This window comes from Anguilla rostrata, chromosome 10, assembly GCF_018555375.3.
Source record: "Anguilla rostrata isolate EN2019 chromosome 10, ASM1855537v3, whole genome shotgun sequence".
NCBI lineage: Eukaryota > Metazoa > Chordata > Actinopteri > Anguilliformes > Anguillidae > Anguilla > Anguilla rostrata.
This window is the reverse complement of record NC_057942.1, coordinates 3,796,402-3,813,621: the sequence shown is the minus strand read 5'-3', so window position 1 is coordinate 3,813,621 and position 17,220 is coordinate 3,796,402. Positions and strand designations below refer to the sequence as shown.

Here is a 17,220-nt window from a genome sequence, read left to right as displayed (position 1 = left end):
TCTCTCTCTCTTTCTTTCTCTCTCTCTCCCTCTCATCACTTCAGTTGGGTGGCAACTCTGGGTTTGAATGTGAATTATACACAGATTTATTAATGTGTGTGTGTGTGTGTGTGTACGTGGGCGTGTGTGTGTGTGTGTGTACGTGGGCGCGTGCGTGTGTACTTGCGTGCATGTGCGCATATACTGTATATTTAAACTCCGTATCAGCATACGGTGACGTCTTAGGCACTCTGAGCTGTTGGTATTTAGTGCCTTGCTGAAGTGTTTCCTTAAGAGAAATGGTGAGATGACGGAGGGTGAAAATAAACACAACCTCGTTGCCTTCAGCTAACTGATATTGATGTCACTTTGTTTCTCGCTTTTGAGCGCCGCTGGCGAATGCCGTGCGTTGTGCAGCTGTAGGGCGGTGTTTGAACAAAGTTCCGGCCACATATAAATACAAGACAACTGGAGGGGTGGCACTGCCAGCGTCCGTCTTCGCTGTCTCTGCCGGCCTGGTGTGAACGTCACATCGCTGTCCTCCTCACTCTTTTGGCCATGACCCCCTGGGAGTGTGTTCGCTCCTCTGCACCAATCAGGGTGTCACGTGTCAGCAACATTAGCGCGTAGCTGAACATCACATCACATGACAGAGCGACTTGCACTGATTGGGCGATTAGGCCTGGCTCGCAGTTGGCTTTCCAGTTTATACCAAAGGTGTCGGATGGGGTTGAGGTCAGGGCTCTGTGCAGGCCAAACTAGTTCTTCAACACCGGTCTCGACAAAACCATTTTACATATGGACCTCGTTGTGTGTCCGGGGGGATTATTGTCATGCTGGAACAGGAGAGGGCCTTCCCCAAAAACTGCTGGGGAAGCACAGAATTGTGTAGAATGTGACTGTATGCTGTAGCATTAAGATTTGCCTTCACTGGAACTAAGGGGCTGAGCCCAAACCATGGAAAACAGCCCCCAGGCCAAGGGGCGTCCCGATACTTTTGGTCATACGGTGCATGTAAAGCCATACCGTCTGTTCATTATAGCCTGGAGTTAATAAGTTAATTAAAAATGTTCCCCCCTTTTTCTCTCTACTCTTTCTGTCCTCTGACCTTCAAGAGAAGGTTAATAATGTGTCTCGGCCTGGTCGGAAGACCCTCCGAACCGGTCTGATCTATCGTTAGCGCGCGGCTGTACTAGCGAGCGGAGGGGGGGAAAAAAGAAGAAGAAAAAAAAAAACACTTTTCATTTGTAAGCATTTGTATTCCAAAAGAGGCCGCCTCTGGGTTTTGAAAGACTGGCGGAAAAGAAAGGACTCGAAATTTAATGCTTCAGATTGGCCTATAAATTATGACAGTTAAAACCCCCGTCACCTGCAAGCTTGTTTATGCGTAGGCTAAGTCTTTAACGAGGAGGGCGTGCGTATTAAAGAATTCTCTAAGTGAAAATTCAAACGTATTTTTTATTTGCCTGCATTTAGACAAGGTCATTCTGATACTAATAACTGTAGTAAATCTGAAGCAGGGGGCATGAATTATTAAAATTCGCATTCCTGCACATCAGCTGTATTATTTTCACCTAGAATATCGTGGGCCTGACGCTGAAGGGAATAAGGGTAATACAGATTTATCGCTCTAGCGTTTCGCTGCACGTTGTTCTGAATCACTGTACCTTGTGTCATCGGCATGTTCCATGCTGCTGTACCGAGCTAAGATTTGAGTGAACTGGACTTAAATTGTAAATACTTAGAAGGATGTCTGTGATTTATATAAATCTCGTTGAAGAAAGGAAAAGGTACAGGACACAGCTTTTCCTCTTGGATTTTGGATCCTTTTGTTTTGTCTTCAGTAAGGTAGCGGAGAACATATAAGAGCTGATGCTTTATGTCACTCGATAACTCCAGCACCATCTTTTATTTATTGGCCTGTTTATTGCAGGAGAGTTGGGTCTCTTTGAATATCTTTCCTGTGCATGTCGATCATTCCTTTGTTATTATTATTATGAATATTAAAAAGGAACGAGGCTCCTGTGATTGAGACTGTCACGGCCAGTAAAGACAGGGTAGACATGGGTAGGCGAAAATCTGAGTCTTCGTTCGATTCGCTTTTGCGAAATTCGGCGCGCTCCATAGCCCGGGCTAGATTAACCCTCCCAGCGGTAGGCCCGTGGGGTCTGTAGGGTTTTGTAGTTTTTTTGTAGATCTCCGTAGTCCTGGTCTGATTGGATAATTGGAGTCACATGGCCGGGAGGGGGGGTAAGACCAAAAAAATGCACGGCCTTGTAAATCTCAGCTGAGCCGTGGCAATTAAGACAGCCCCCTCTCTATTCCTCCTCCTCCGACTCCCTGATTTCCCCGGGTAGCCCAAATTTGGACGAGAAAATAAAAAAAAGGAGTTAAGAATTAATTTCGCAAAGCGCTTGATTTAACAGTGCCCGAGGCGTCTCTCCTTCGACAGAATGAGTTTTTTAAAAAAGGACGCGTTCGTCTAGGGATGAACTTTCCACGGAGGGGAATGAGGAACCCGGGAACGAGGAACATGGAAGACGGAGGAGGGAGAGGTTCAGGAAGCGGCGTGTGACGGAGGATGGAGTTTGATGTTGCACGCCGACTTTAGCGTCTGATTTCCTGTGTTTATTCTCCAGCTGTTTGAACAAGGCTAACAGGGTCACATGCTTAGTGTACTGAGGGAGGGGGGGGGTGGGGGTGGAAGGAATGGCATGCGTGAATGAGCCCTCTCGCTGGCCCTGTCGTGGTTGGTGTGCCTCTCTCTCTCCTTTCCCTCCCCCTCTCATTTCCTTTTCTCCGCTGGTTTGGCAGGTGAGCTGGCGGCGCCGGCGCCCTCCCCCCGGTACCCCAGCGTGGCGGAGCTGGAGGCCTACGCGCAGAAGACCGCCGGCAGCCCGCTGTCCATCAAGATCTTCCCCGCCAACGTCAGGGTCCCGCAGCACAAGCACCTTAACCGCACCGTCAACGGCTACGACACCACGGGCCAGCGCTACAGCCCGTACCCGCACCCGCACGCCGCGGGCGGCGCCGGCGGCTACCAGGGCCTGCTGGCCGTCGCCAAGGCCTCGGCCACGCCCGCGCCCGCCGCCGCCGCCGCCAAGGGCGTGCTCAAGAACGCCGAGGGCAGGAGGACTAAACTCTCCCCCGCCCAAATCGCCGTGGCGCCCTACCCGCCGCCCGGCAACAGCACTTTAGCGCACGCCCACGGGCAGATGGCGTACCACGGGGCGCCCCCCAAGCCCCCCGAGGCGCCCGCCGCCATGGCGGTGCCCCCCAACGTGACGGTGGCGGCGTCGGTCGTGCCCATCCCGGGCGGGCGGGGCCTGGCGCTGCCGCCGCAGTCCAACCTGCCCTCCATCCAGAGCATCATCTACCAGATCAACCAGCACTGCCAGGCCCAGGCCCTGCAGCAGGTGTGCCAGGGCGTGGTGGTGGCGGCCACGCCGGGCGCCAACCCCAGCCCCTCCAAGCAGGCTGCCATCGCGGCCGCCACAGCCGCCACCGCAGCCGCCGCAGCCGCCGCCGCTTCCTCCGGCTCCTCGGGCGGCGGCGGCGGCGGCGGGGGGGGCTTCCCGGTCGGCATGGCGACCCAGGGCGGGATGGCGTACGCGGGGGCCATGCTGCCCTCCCAGGGGGCGGAGATGGTGAAGGTGGGGGCCTACGTGGACAGTATGGACTACATGCTGTGGCAGCAGCAGCAGCAGCATAAGCAGCAGCAGCAGCAGCAGGCCGTGCTCCGCATGTACAGCGGGGGCAGCGGGGGGGGCGGGGCCGTCAGCAGGTCCCCGGAGACCTGCGTCCCGGGGGGCGGGGCCGGAGTGCCGGTGGGCGGAGCCCAGCTCTCCTCCAGGCCCTATCCCCTGGCCAGCGGCGGCGGCGGATTGGACAAGGTCAGCTCCTCCCCCTTGAACTGCGTGGGCATGCACGGCAACTTCTCGGTGGGCCAGTACTTCGCCCCGCCCTGGAACAGCGTGCTGGTCACCCCCGACAGCGACTGCTACAACCCCCAGGAGCTGCCGGGGGGGGCCGCCACCAACACCGGGGGGGGGCCGGGCACCGGGCACCGGGACCTGGGCTTCCCCCTGCACCACCACCACCACCACCATCACCACCACCACCACCCTGCCGCGGACAGCGGCGGCGGGGGGGGCCTCTGCTGCAGCCTGCCCAGCAGCCGGAGCCTGTGCAACACGTCCATCCTGAGCAGCAGCCTGCAGTCGCTGGAGTACCTGATCAATGACATCCACCCGCCCTGCATCAAGGAGCGCATGCTGGGCAAGGGGTACGAGACCGTGGCCGTCCCGCGGCTGCTCGACCACCAGCACGCGCACATCCGGCTGCCGGTGTACAGATAAGGAACCGCCGGTCCCCCCCCCCCCCCGCCATCCCCCCCAGTGAAGGAATGGGGCAGGGCCAGGGGGAAGGGGGAGCAAAAAACAAAAAAAACGAAAATCTTAATGGAAGGAGAAACAAAGACGCAGACGCGTGGAGATCTTTATTATAAATCAATAGATATTATGTGTGGTCGGCGCTGCTTGAAGAGGACTGGGCTGTCGGAGAGCGCCGGTTTGCCGTGGAGCCTGGAGGGTACTGACGTTGGTGGGGAGGGGAGTGTGGGGAGGGGGTGGGAGGAGTTCGGGCGGTTTACTGTTTGGGCCAATCAGAAGTTCCGTGGTGTGGTTTGCCAACAGGGATTGCGCATTTCGTTTTTCTTTCTTTATATTTGACTTTTTTTTTTTTTTCCTTATTTGTGATTTTTAAATTGTTATTATTTTTGATTAAACTTTGTAACAAGATTCAAGGCTTGACATGACGTGCACATGACCTCCCATCGCCCACGACCCCAGCCGCCCCAAAATCCGAGGATTCTGACCTTCTCTCTTACCTTTGTGTTCCGAAGGGAGACAGGCCAGGGCTGCTTAATTAACTCCAGAAAAATTGCACGCACGCACACACACACACACACCACACCACACACACACACACATAAACACACACACACACACACACACACACACACCACACACACACAAATACACACACACAACACACACACAACACACTACACAAAATGACCAATAACACACACACCAACATACACACCACACACCACATGCGCATATACACACACACACACCACACCACATACACACACACACGCAGCAAAAAAACAAAATGTAAAATGTGACAGGACTCAAAAGGTGATGGAATCAGTGCTTTGAAATGACATGCAAGAATCAATTGTGTTTTAGGAGAAGTGACAATAGTAGTTTTTTTTTCAAATTGCACTGTTTGGAGTTAAAGAAGCTAGTACACAGCCTTGGGAGGCTGACGTGGGGTGGCATGGATATACAATATATTTAACTTGAATACTTGAACGTATTTTTATTTTATTTTTTGGTTGTTTTATATATTTGTAGGTATACAATATTTGTTGGCTGCTAAGAGGGGAAACAAGTCTCTCATAATGCTTAGTTCTTTGGTTGATTTTATTATTATTATTTTTATTTTTTTTAGTTGGTTTATATATATCCTTCCTCTGGCTGCAGCTTCTGGTGTACGAGTTGCAAGGCTTCACTGCTGTTGTGGTTTCCGTAGAAACCGCGAGTGGGACAGCTAGTCCCGGCAACCAACACTGGAATCTACACAAATCCTTAAAAATCACAAAAAAAATAAAACGAAACAAACAACAAAAAAAAAAATGACAAGGTTGAGAAATGTTACAGATGAAGAATGTTATTTAACAGGTGTCCGTTCGCCAGCGGTCTCCTGTGTACTTTTCTCTTCCCCTTTCTTCCCGAATTTCCCCCCCCCCCCCCATCCAATACGAAATACTTACAGTTTGACTCTTGTGTTTGCTGTGTGCTGCTGGGAACTTTTATCATGTTAGTCTTTTATTTTTCTCTAAAACTTTTAATGAGGTTTTGTGGCAAAACCACCACCCCCACCCCTCTCCCCCCTCCCCCGGTCCCATCGCGTTTATCTTTCTATGAAGCGGTAAAGCTGATTCCATTCCACCAAGCAGCGATCACACCGTGCCCCAGAGAGATGGCCCAGTAATAAAACAGCGCGACCTTTGACCCCCAGAGGAAGGACCCGGGGGGGCCTTCTGTAGTGCCGGTCCGGGGGTGGTGGTGGGGGTAGAAGAATGAGAAGCCTGCTTTATTCAGGGCTTCGCTTCAGCGATTGGTGTGGGAGGCTGGGAGAGAGTGTGATCCTCATCTCTCAGGGTTATTCAGAGTAGCTGGAGATAAGCATCTAACACCCCCCCCCCCATTCCTCCCCCCTCCCTCCCTCCCCATAGTGGGGCAGGGTGTGAGAGCAGCCAGCACAGAGCCCCCCCCCCCCCCATAACTGGAATACCTCTGTGCATTACCCAATCATCTCAGTTATTAGCAGGGGTTTGACCTACGAAAGGGGTCGGTCCCGATGGCTTTTGTGGGTGGTGTATTTTTGGGATGGGATTATGGGAATGATTGAGGGCGTGAGTGACAGTGACATTTTTTTTTTTTTTTCTTTCATGGCAGTTTTTTTTTATTTTTATTTTTTTAAATATGAGAAATCGTTGCACACTTTGTGTCGGATGCCATGCACAAGGCCGTCCTCGTCATCAGCGTTTTGGTCCCGACCTTACGTGACCGCGCCCTTCCCGTGAATGTGCAGTATTACGGAGACTCGGGAAGAGTTCTCTTTTTTTTTTTTTTTTTTTGCAAAATTACACCTTCCTTTATCTGTCAGATTTTAGCAGTGGATTAAATTCATTTTAAACGGCGAACGTTCTGTTCAGGCCAGGCCAAATGCCCACAAGATGAAGCTGGAAAGTGCAGTTATCATGAGCTCACGAGCTTGCACCAAAATGTTAGCTGTTGTTGTGTGAGGCAAGTAAATCCCCCCTCCTTTTTTAAATTGAGATATAAAATAAATCACATTTGATAATATTTTCGGAATCCAGACACTCGGTTTGACTGTCATTTTTATTTCTAGTATAAAAACAGTCCAATGAAAGGATTGTTTGGCACTGTGATGCTTCTCTGCAAGTCTCCATGATTTGCAGAGAATCCTGATTATCGGGGGTTTTTTTTTTTCAAGTAGTGTGGCGACATGTTATTGCGACGGCCACAAAAACAACGCTCGTAAATCAAAAAAAAATTCCTTATAACTTCGGGGATGAAACTCAACAAGGACGTCGGAGCGGAACCGGGCTTTCGCGCGCGAGAGAGAGCCTGTGAGAATATACGACTTCATAAACACCGTGTTTTATGACGGAGCCTCGGAGACCGAAACCCGACTTATTATCTCGCCACTCGGCGACAACAACAACGCTAACGCATTCATCATATGCAGCCGCGCGAGCTGGAGTTCGCCTTTCCGCCTCACCCCCCTGTTCCCAAACCATGAATATCCATAAAAAATGAGTACCCCCGCCGACGGATTTGGAGAAACTGCGGAAGAAGAAAAAAAAAAAACGAAAAAAAAAGAAACACCGGACTTGGGGACTGAAAGGAATTAATTGGATCTTGTTTTCCGCCTCCCCGCGACGCCACACGGAATGCCTAATTCGCTTTTTTGTTTCTTTCTTAATAAGTACTGCTCGCACAGAGCGAGAGGGGGACCTTGAACTAATAAGCTAAATAGTTTTGGTGTGTGAAAGGCGCTGGGCTCCTGTCTGGGAAAGCTGACGTGGGGGGAGTGGGCTGCTGCCGGTAGATCCAAGGCTCTGCGCCGTCTCCCGTTCTAAGCTTCCTTAATGGTGCGGTTTAATCTTTCGGGTTGTTTCACGGGCTTTTAATATCCCTTTTGCCGCGGTGTTTGTGTAGCGAATTTCTCACAGAGCTACTACAGGGCTTTGCGGAGACGCGTCCGCCCACAAAATTCAATCTTCTTTTGCGAGCGAAAACTAAGCGCGTATTAAACCCCTCGCTTGACAAGGGCTCCTTGCATATAAACTCCGCGCTTAAAAAGCTGCTCCTTGCTCGAGCCATTTTCTGCAGGGGGGAAAGTCGGGGGGCCCTCCAATGGTGTTTGTCACAGGTCTCCAACGGCAACCAATCATATTAGAGCATCTGGGCTGATAGCGGGCTAATCAGGCTACGCATGCCCGGAGTGTGAAATGAGTTTTTTTTTTTTTTTTTTTTTTTGCTCGCCCGTGTTCCCCGGGAACTCATCGATCGTTAGTTCATATCCTTTGGGCCGCGATTAACTCCCCATATTGATCGGAGGACAAGGGAATATGCATGGAATGCAGATGGGGTGGGGGTGGGGGGGGAGGGGTTGGTGGCTACGCGTCTTCTGACGAGGCGTCCTCTTGCTGTGTTTTCAGTCGGAAGTTTAACTTGGTTTTGTCTTCTCTTTTTTTTTTTTTTTCTACTTCCCCGTTGAACCGCTGACCTTTCCAGCATTTCGTTTAGCAGTCTATGCAGTATGCATTAGGAGGGAGCCTCATTCAATCATTCGTCGAGCGAATCGGCCTTTTTACGATGCATGCGTAAATGACCAGGAGGGTTAATTCGCTCTGGGCAAGACGCATGACCTTGGGTTTCTGGGGGGGTTCTGATATTTTTTCTCTGTTTGGATTTGCTGCTGTTGAACTGGACTCCGGCTGCAGATCAGATGCGCAGAGTCCAGACCCTTGGTTCCTCGCTGGCTCTCCTGTTTTGTGTCGGACGCTCCACAAGCTCGTGGGGGCTCCAGCGCGTCTGCAGATCTCTCCCTTCAGAGCTTTGTCGGGTTTAAATGAAAACATCTCTGCCCGTGTCTCCCCGGGGGTTTGGGGGTTTGGGGGTTTGGGGGGGGGGTGCTGAATTTGGTTCTCCTTCCCTTCTGTCCTCTTTTCTTTTTTGTCTCTGTTGCTTTTTGGCCGTGTTGTTGTAGATGGATCTAGTGGAAGTCGGAAAGGGTGGGGGGGGGGGGGCTCTTTCCTGTCCTCCCCTCTCCTCTCCTCTCCTCTCCTCCTCTTTCCTTCCCCTCCTGTCTGAACTCTGCTGAGAGGGAGGGAGAGAGGGAGAGAGAGAGACAGACAGACAGAGAGAGACAGAGCGAGAGATCTCTGTTCTGCAGCTCTCCAGGCCTGCCTGAAGCAGGACATTTTGGTCTTTGAGCGGAGTCGGCGGGGGTGCTCCTCAGTGAGGCTCTGGCTGATGCTGTAGGGACATGAGGGATTTCACACTGTCAAGAAAGTGAGGCCGCTTCTTTTTCTTTTTCTCTTCTTTTTCTTTTTTGTTAAATCCACAAACCGTGGAGGTGAAAAGGGACCAGTAAGAGAGAGGGTTGGAGGGAATCAAAAAACGTGTTCCATTTTTATTTTATTTAATTATTTTTTTGAATCATCGAAAAAACCACTTGATCCTCTGCTGGACCAAAGCACAGCTGTTTTTCCTTGTGTCATGCTGACTAAGGAGGCTGACAGTCCGGCCTCTAGCACATCCTCTATCCCTCCCTCTGAGTGTAGAGTGGAGGGGGTCCCCCCCCCCCCCCCATCTAAATTTGGGGGTTCACAGACTCTACCCCGCCTGTTGGGTGCTCTCTGCTCTCTATGCATTGCCGGTCTGTGGGGAGGGGGGGGGGAAGGGGGTGTGTTTTTTTTTGCCCGCCGCACCCCTCTCCTGTTCTTGCAGAGCCAGCAGATTCCTTCCCTGGGACAATGGGGCGCACGTCCCGTGCAGGGATAATGGCATTAAATTCCGAACGGATTTCGCCCCCCTCGTCCCGTCCCCCATCCCGTCCACACTGGGCCCTTTCAGCCGCTGACATATGGCGAGTCGTTATCTAACCTTCCCCCTCCCCCAGGCCAAGCGGCTTCAGCGGGCTTAGCGCCGTGTTTAAACAAACGGGAGAAGGCGGGTTTTTGGGGGGGCGGGTGTTCCTCTGTGGCGCTGCCCTGAGCGGGCGGGGCGAGGTTTATTCGGTGCGGGATTCTGTGCGCCTCCCTTATGCCACTGAGGGCCGCGCCTTGGGTGACCCATCGTTTCGGCAGCGCGGGGGCGGGGCAGCCCTGGGGGGGGGGGGGGTCAGGCGCTCTGTTTGGTAATCAGGATAATGACTGCCGAGCTGGAGCTGCTTCCAGTCCTGCTGCTCGGCTCTGCGGTCAACACGCCCACACACACACACACGCACGCACATGCACACACGCACGCACACACACACACACACGCACGCACATGCACACACGCACACACACACACACACACGCACACACATGCATACACTCACACACACGCACGCACATGCACACACACAAACACACACTCACACAAACAAGCACACATACACTCACACATACGCACATGCACTCACACATACGCACACTCACACACACACACACACACACACACTCACTCACACATACGCACATGCACACACACAAACACACACTCACACAAACAAGCACACATACACTCACACATACGCACATGCACTCACACATACACACACACACACATTCACACATACGCACATGCACTCACACAAACACACACACGCAGTCTTCAGAGCGGCTGAACTGTCGCTCATCACCCCTTCAGCTGCTTTTATTTCACAAGTTCTTGAATATTTCGGAGCTTTTCAGAAAATCTGGTCATTTTCCCAGAATCTGAGCTGTAATATTCTCTGAGGAACGCGCTGGTTTTTTTTGGGGGGTGATTTTCGCAGGGTCGCGCCCGGTTCCTTTACCCTCCTGTTTCAGGCCCTTCTGTGAGGCCCTGCTGGTCGACCTCCGGCCTGTTCCAGGATTTTAAAGATGGGGGGCGGCGCTGTGACCTCCCCCTCACACGGCCGAGGTGCGGCCGTCGAAAGAGAGGGAAAAGGGCGCTGGTCGCCACGGTAACCCAACTGCCAAATTTGCGTTTGCGTCCCCGTGCGTAGGACGTGTACTCATTTTTTCGGTCGTGGGGACTGGATTACCATCGCTGATTTTCAAATGTGCTCTCCAGCTAGTGCTTCAGTTCAGGTTTGTTTATGACCTGTGCAATGATCAGTGCTTTAGGAAGTTGCTTTTGGATGGTCTTGCTTGAGAAGCATCTTTCATTGAATGGAGCTTAACGAAGAAAGAAATTATTTTACGCATTCCATAAGTCCTGTACCAGACACAGCATTTTACGTATGTTAGTACTGGAGGGCATATTCTGCGATTATATGATAACTGAGTCCCTAATTATAAAACCGTATCTGAAAGTTATCCCCCTCTAGTGTTAATGTCAGGGAATGGCCCACGAATTTGCTGAATGTTTTTTTTTTGTGTGTGACTCTGATTCTGGCTCGGTCCTCTCCGAGCCCCCCCCGGTCTGAGTGGGTGTGCACGTGGATCCGGCTCGGCTGGTACACCGAGCGCTTGCCAGGGTCGGCCTTCTGCGCCCGCCCTGTCCTGCAGCCCCCCCTGGGGACACTGCTAATCAGCTTTACACAGGACCCCCGACTCCACCACATTCCTCTCTTTTAACCAGCATTTCAAGGGCACATGGAACGAGGAGAGAGAGGGAGGGAGAGAGAGAGAGAGAGAGAGCAGGGGGGAGAGGTAGTCCTTTGAGACCAGGAGGAAAGGCTAAAGAGAATGGCTAGCAGCAGCAAACTGTCTCATTACTTGCTTCCCTTCCGCCCATTTTTCATCTCCAAATTGGAGAGGCGAATGAAAAGGAGGAGAGCAGCGAACTCCAGCGGGGAGTCGGAGGTCACGGGCCCCGCAGGACCGGGTTTAGTTTAATCACACGTCCCGTCCTCGCTGCCGGATATCTGCAGCTCACGGACGGGGAGGTCCCCTCTGCGGTTCATCCCCTCCCGAACGGCTGAGGCTCTGCCTGCGGATGGGGAAGGCCCCCCCCCGTCTCGTCAGCTGAAGGGCTTGAAGGAGACTTGACCCTTTGAGTTGTGACATCACAAGTATGTGTGATTAGAACGTTCTGAGCGGAACATTCTAGTGATGATGTCACAGTCACTGCTGGAGACTGAAAAGCGAGAAGAGTTCTAGAACGCTGGCTTAGAATTCTTAAAAACATTCCAAAAAAAACCCCTGCTCTTCCAAGGGGTGAAGGCGCACAGCGGTCCTGTGTTCTGTGGGATCAGTGCTTTGTTATTTATTTCTGTGCTTAAGCTTTTGAGGAGTCGCCTTCTCTCGGGCGTGCGGGGTGGGCTAACGGCACACAGGCGGCGCACCTGTCAGCCGAATTCGAGCGGCGGGTCCCGGGCCGTGCCCGTGTGCCGTTTGGCAAGAGGCGCTCCCTTCCGTAGGGCTGAAAGGATGAGAGAGGGTGGGGTGTTGGGTTGGGGACAGGACGGATGTAGCGGCAGTTTAGGCGGGGGGGGGATGAAGGGAGGGAGAAAAACAAGGGCAGCTGCTCTCTCCGCGGAGCTCGCCGCCCCCCTCCCCCGTGCCCCGTGTGCGGGGACAACGGGGCCACTGTCCCCTCGGAACACGGGGGCCCCCGCTCTAATCCCCGGCCCCGCGCAGAGTCTGGCCCCGGGCCCTGGCCCCACCCCCCCCCCCACTCATCATCCGCCGCCAAGCCCCACCCGCCATCGCGGGAAGAATGCGCTCACTTCTCACAAGTCTCTGCCTGCCGGACCCGGCCTTTCTCCTCCCCTCCCCCTCCCCCCCCCTCCCCTCTGCCGACTGATCGTAAACACCGCGGGTTACTGTGCTACCCTTCGCCACATCGCACTAAAACGGAAAGTCCCTTCTGCAATCTCTCCGCCCCGCGAAAATCCTCCCAGTTCCCGTTTTCTCGGTTCCACACACGCCGCGCGAGCGGGATTCCCGCGGAGGAGATGGAAGCCGGGCGCTCATGTGACCTTTAAACACGTCCAACGCCCGGCACCTGTGCCGTTCTCCTGCCTGAGCCAGAAAACCCCATTCTCCCCCCCACCCCCCCCACCCCCCCTTTAGAGTCAAACTGCTCGTTTCCAAAATAAACGTGAACGAGGGAAGGCCGTTAATTTAGATTTTTTCCAAATCACGCTTGCAGTTGCATCCCTTTAATGTTACTATGTAACTATATTTTGATGCAGCTTTAATAATAATTATAATAATAATAATGATAATAATAATAATTTTCCTTCCATCACCTTATCCCAGCTGCCATTGCAAACACAAGAGTCTGGGGGTTTTTTGTTTTTTTTTTAGTTGTTTTTTATTTTATTTTTTATTTTTAAAATCTTACTTTAGTTATTGTGTTATTCGGAATGACCCCGCAAAGTCGAGGGGGGGTAATTGCGGAGCGATCTTCACTGCACCAAAGTCTGGGGGGGGCCACAACCTTGGAAAAAATAATATATATGGAAATGGAAATCTATAAAGCATCTCTTATTGTTCTCCCCGCCGTGCTGTGCTTATGTTTGAAAATGGTTTGTCTCCTCAGGATAAATGTGTAAAGAATATATTACTTTTTTTTAATAATATATATAAATCTATGATTTTTTTTTCTCGAGTTTTTTTTTTTTTTTTTGGTTGTTTTGTTTTGTTTTGTTTTGTTTTTTTGTTGAAAGAAGGAGCCTGACTCAAAGCTGTAAAATCTTTAGCCTTGGGATTTTCAACTTTTGAATGTGCCTACAGCCTTGTTTCCCTACGACTGCTTACTTCACCCCCCCCCCCCCCCGAAACCCACCCTGTCCCCATTTCTGTACCCCTCCCTAACAACCCCTCCCACACCCTCCCGTTACCCCCCCAGGGGGTACCATAGTGAATAAACCCTACTGTACTTTCAGAAAATAACACCCCCTCCTGCCCCCCCCCCCCCCTGCTTTTTTGTCAATCTCAGGACTGAAATCTCTTTTATTTTGATGTAGATGTTTAATTTATTCTCTCCTCCGTTATGTTATTATTATTATTATTATTATTATTATTATTGTTTGACTTGAAGTAAATAAAGCGAATAACTTCTACATTCCAGTCTCTGCTTCGGTTCTGAATACTTCAACTCACTCTGACCCCCGCCCCCCCACCCCCACCCACAACCCCCCACCCCACCCCACCCCCTTCCCTGCTTACCACCAATTAAGGGGTTAATTTGAGGGTCATATATTGCACAAATCCTGCTTTTTTTAGCACCTCCTAATTTGGCTCTATATTTAGACAGCACCCAGATCCCAGGTGAGTTCAGTGGGGAGTTAAACCATTAGACTAATGCAGCAATTCATGGCGGTAACTGATGGTAAGGGAAACGAAGGGCTACAATAATAGTGCTTCATAATGTCTAACTGGACTTCATTTCCCATCATGCAATTTTCAAACTGTACTCATTGCCTTGCCTCATTGGCTCGCTGTTCTGCTGATAGCATTTGCTAAAGCCGCGTTTCCACCGCAGGAACTATACCCCGGAACTAGGAACCTTTTGAGGAACTCAGTGCGTTTCCACCGCAGGAACTAGGGTCTAAATTTAGTTCTGGGGGCTTTGTTTTACCCCCCAAAACGTTCCTGCTCGGGGGGTAGTACTTTCCGAAAGTACAGGAACCTTTTGGGTGGAGCTTGCAGCGCTGAGCATTTCGGATTGGTCGAGTACTCGTAGCATTTGTGTTGTATTTATTTTCCGCCATTACCCGCCATGTTTGAAAATATGCAGCGGCAAACCAATTTATTTTCATAATAACTTCAAATCAAACTTGTATGTTATGCGGCGCAGTAGCCTAGTTTTGGTTATAGCCCGTCAACGTCTTGGAATTATAACGTGTGCTCTTCTGTTCTTTTCTTGCTTTAGTATTCGTTTTATAAAATGCTAAGCATTCGTGCTGGGACAGCATATTACGTAGGCTACCAAAACATTCAAACGGATTAATTCGGTTGCTGAATATTTTCTTCCGGATTTTCTTTGTTAGCCCGTTGTAATTGACTCAAAACGTTTGATACAGTTATGTGAGGTATGCGGTAGTTCTGCATAATTAACATTGATGATACAGTACAAGCAAACTGGAAATCACCATCCGCACTTTTTATCCGCGTAAACTAACAGGTTAATTCTAGTAATCTTCCCTTTAGCTTTTTTCAGACTGCCGTAATTTTACTGACATTTTTCAATTCCACGAAAATACCAGGAAGACTATGGACTAATTTATGGTGCATGGTTCGCATCTGGAGGGCACACTTCGCTGCTCGGCTAGCAGTAACTTCGAAGGAAAGCAAACGGTGGCTGTACCACTACTAATTTACATTTTCACGCAAGTCCGAGTTTTCGTTCTATTCTTGTCATTTTGCCATTAGCCTATATGGAATTGACGACGAGAAAGTAATCAAACAGCAAATTGTTTACAACGTGTGCATGTTTTCTGCTGTTGTTGCCAGTTATACATATAAATGTGAATGCATTCTGTCGCTTCGGATGTCAAGACATGAAAGCGAATGTTCGCATAAAAACATAATGAATGTGTTTGAGAGGATATATGAAAATCAATAAATACAAAAGTAACCATATATAGTCATTGTTGGTAACCCGTTGTATAAGTGGAATAAACCCCTCCGGGCTGTCCCGGTTATTAGAAAATAATGTAGGCTACTTCGGTGGTAGTATGGGGTTACGGAAGAAATCATATGACAGATGGACCGACGACAACGTTGCTTTTTCATACGTCAGTGGGCTAATTTGCCTAATCTTCGCGGTACTTTAGACCCCGGTGGAAACGCAGACAACCATTGGCTGAAGGAACCTTTTAGTTCCTGGTAAAGTAGTTCCTGGGACTGAAAGTTCCGGGTAATTTTGGTGGAAACGCGGCTTATGTCTATGTTTTGGCTAGGCGTACACCAGAAAACATTACCGGAGGTGAACTTTTCCACAGACCCGCATCAGTTTGCCACTATTTGGGGAAAATGATTGTATTGATTGTAACGGGCAAACAATCAAAACCATTGCTTCTTCTGGCCATTTTTCTGGGTATTTTTTTGATAGCAGACTGCATACCATAGGCCACGTTTGAAAATTTAAACTTAAAATCCTGTAGGCAAGCAAGCGAGTACATCTCTGTTTGATAACAGCGAATCCAAACATATGCGCTGAAGGTCCTTCAACGAAGTTACGCCATGTATTTGGCAAGTCTGTGATATAACAGAATTAAAATCTTCTTCAAATTTGTCCATAATTATGTTTTTAGCAGATGCTGGCATTGCGGCGGATTTGGGGTGTATTCGTTTGGACGTGGAATGTTTATCGTCAGTCATTAAAATGTCACAGTGCTCTCAGATACCCTGCAGGATCACCTGGCAGTGTGTTTTTTATCTTTTGTTTTTTATTTTGTAAAGCTGAGCTCCTGAATGCTAACGATTGGCCTGGAATGGGTAGGGGGGGGGATGGTTGAACCACTCTGTGCACTCATCCCTTATTCCCCGTACGGGACCGTCCCAGCAACGTGGCCTTCGTCCCTTCCCACGTCCTCCAGGGCCTTTAAGCCCTTTTGGAGGGGGGGGGGGAGTGGCAGGGGGGAGGAGAGGAAGGGGATACCTTTTGGATTTATGTAAGGAGATGATGTTCCTCACGGAACGGGATTGGCAGGATCGGCAGGAGGCCCCAATCCTGGGGGCGGTCCTGAAGATGGGCTTAGAGGGGACAGGATGATAAGAGGCCAGCTTTAGATTACGCCCCTCCTTAGCCCGGGGAGGGGGGGGGGGGGGGACGAATCGTGGCCTCTGGAGATGAGGAGCAGCCGGAGGAGGAGGAGGACGGGGGGGGGGGGGGATTGGGGGGCAGCAGCAGTTCCTCAGCGTGAGGATTGACCCATTTCGAAACTGAATTAGGTTGAGGTCAGGCCAAAGCCCCGCCCCGCCCTGCCCCGCCCCACCCTGCCCAATTCGGTCACGATTCGGTCACCCGGATAGGACGGGCGTTCTGTGAGATCCAAGGGTTCTGCCAGAGTTCCAGCCCGGACCGAAACGTCCAACCCCCTCACCCCTCGCCCCTGTGACTCCTTCCCCCTCAAACTACACCATGCCTGAGCGTGCGTGAGCGTGCCTGAGCATGCGTGTGCGAGCGTGTGTGCGTGCGTGAGCGTGTCTGAGCGTGGCTGAGCGTGAGTGTGCCTGAGCGTGTGTGAGCGTGAGTGTGCCTGAGCGTGTGTGAGCGTGCCTGAGCGTGCGTGTTTCCCTACGACTGCTTACTTCACCCCCCCCCCCCCCCGAAACCCACCCTGTCCCCATTTCTGTACCCCTCCCTAACAACCCCTCCCACACCCTCCCGTTACCCCCCCAGGGGGTACCATAGTGAATAAACCCTACTGTACTTTCAGAAAATAACACCCCCTCCTGCCCCCCCCCCACCCCTGCTTTTTTGT

The 17,220-nt window shown here is 51.1% G+C and overlaps 1 protein-coding gene across 2 annotated transcripts in view; it reads left to right on the top strand.

Annotated features, from left to right (window-relative positions):
• The window catches only part of fam222aa (family with sequence similarity 222 member Aa), a 139,298-nt gene extending 134,326 nt beyond the window's left edge, over nt 1–4,972 (top strand). For both annotated transcript variants that reach the window (XM_064353526.1, XM_064353525.1), the window contains exon 3: nt 2,794–4,972. In XM_064353526.1, the coding sequence (XP_064209596.1) occupies nt 2,794–4,337 (1,544 nt within the window). In that variant the 3' untranslated portion in view covers nt 4,338–4,972. The remainder of the gene's footprint in view (nt 1–2,793) is intronic.
• The last annotated feature ends 12,248 nt before the right edge of the window (nt 4,973–17,220 follow it).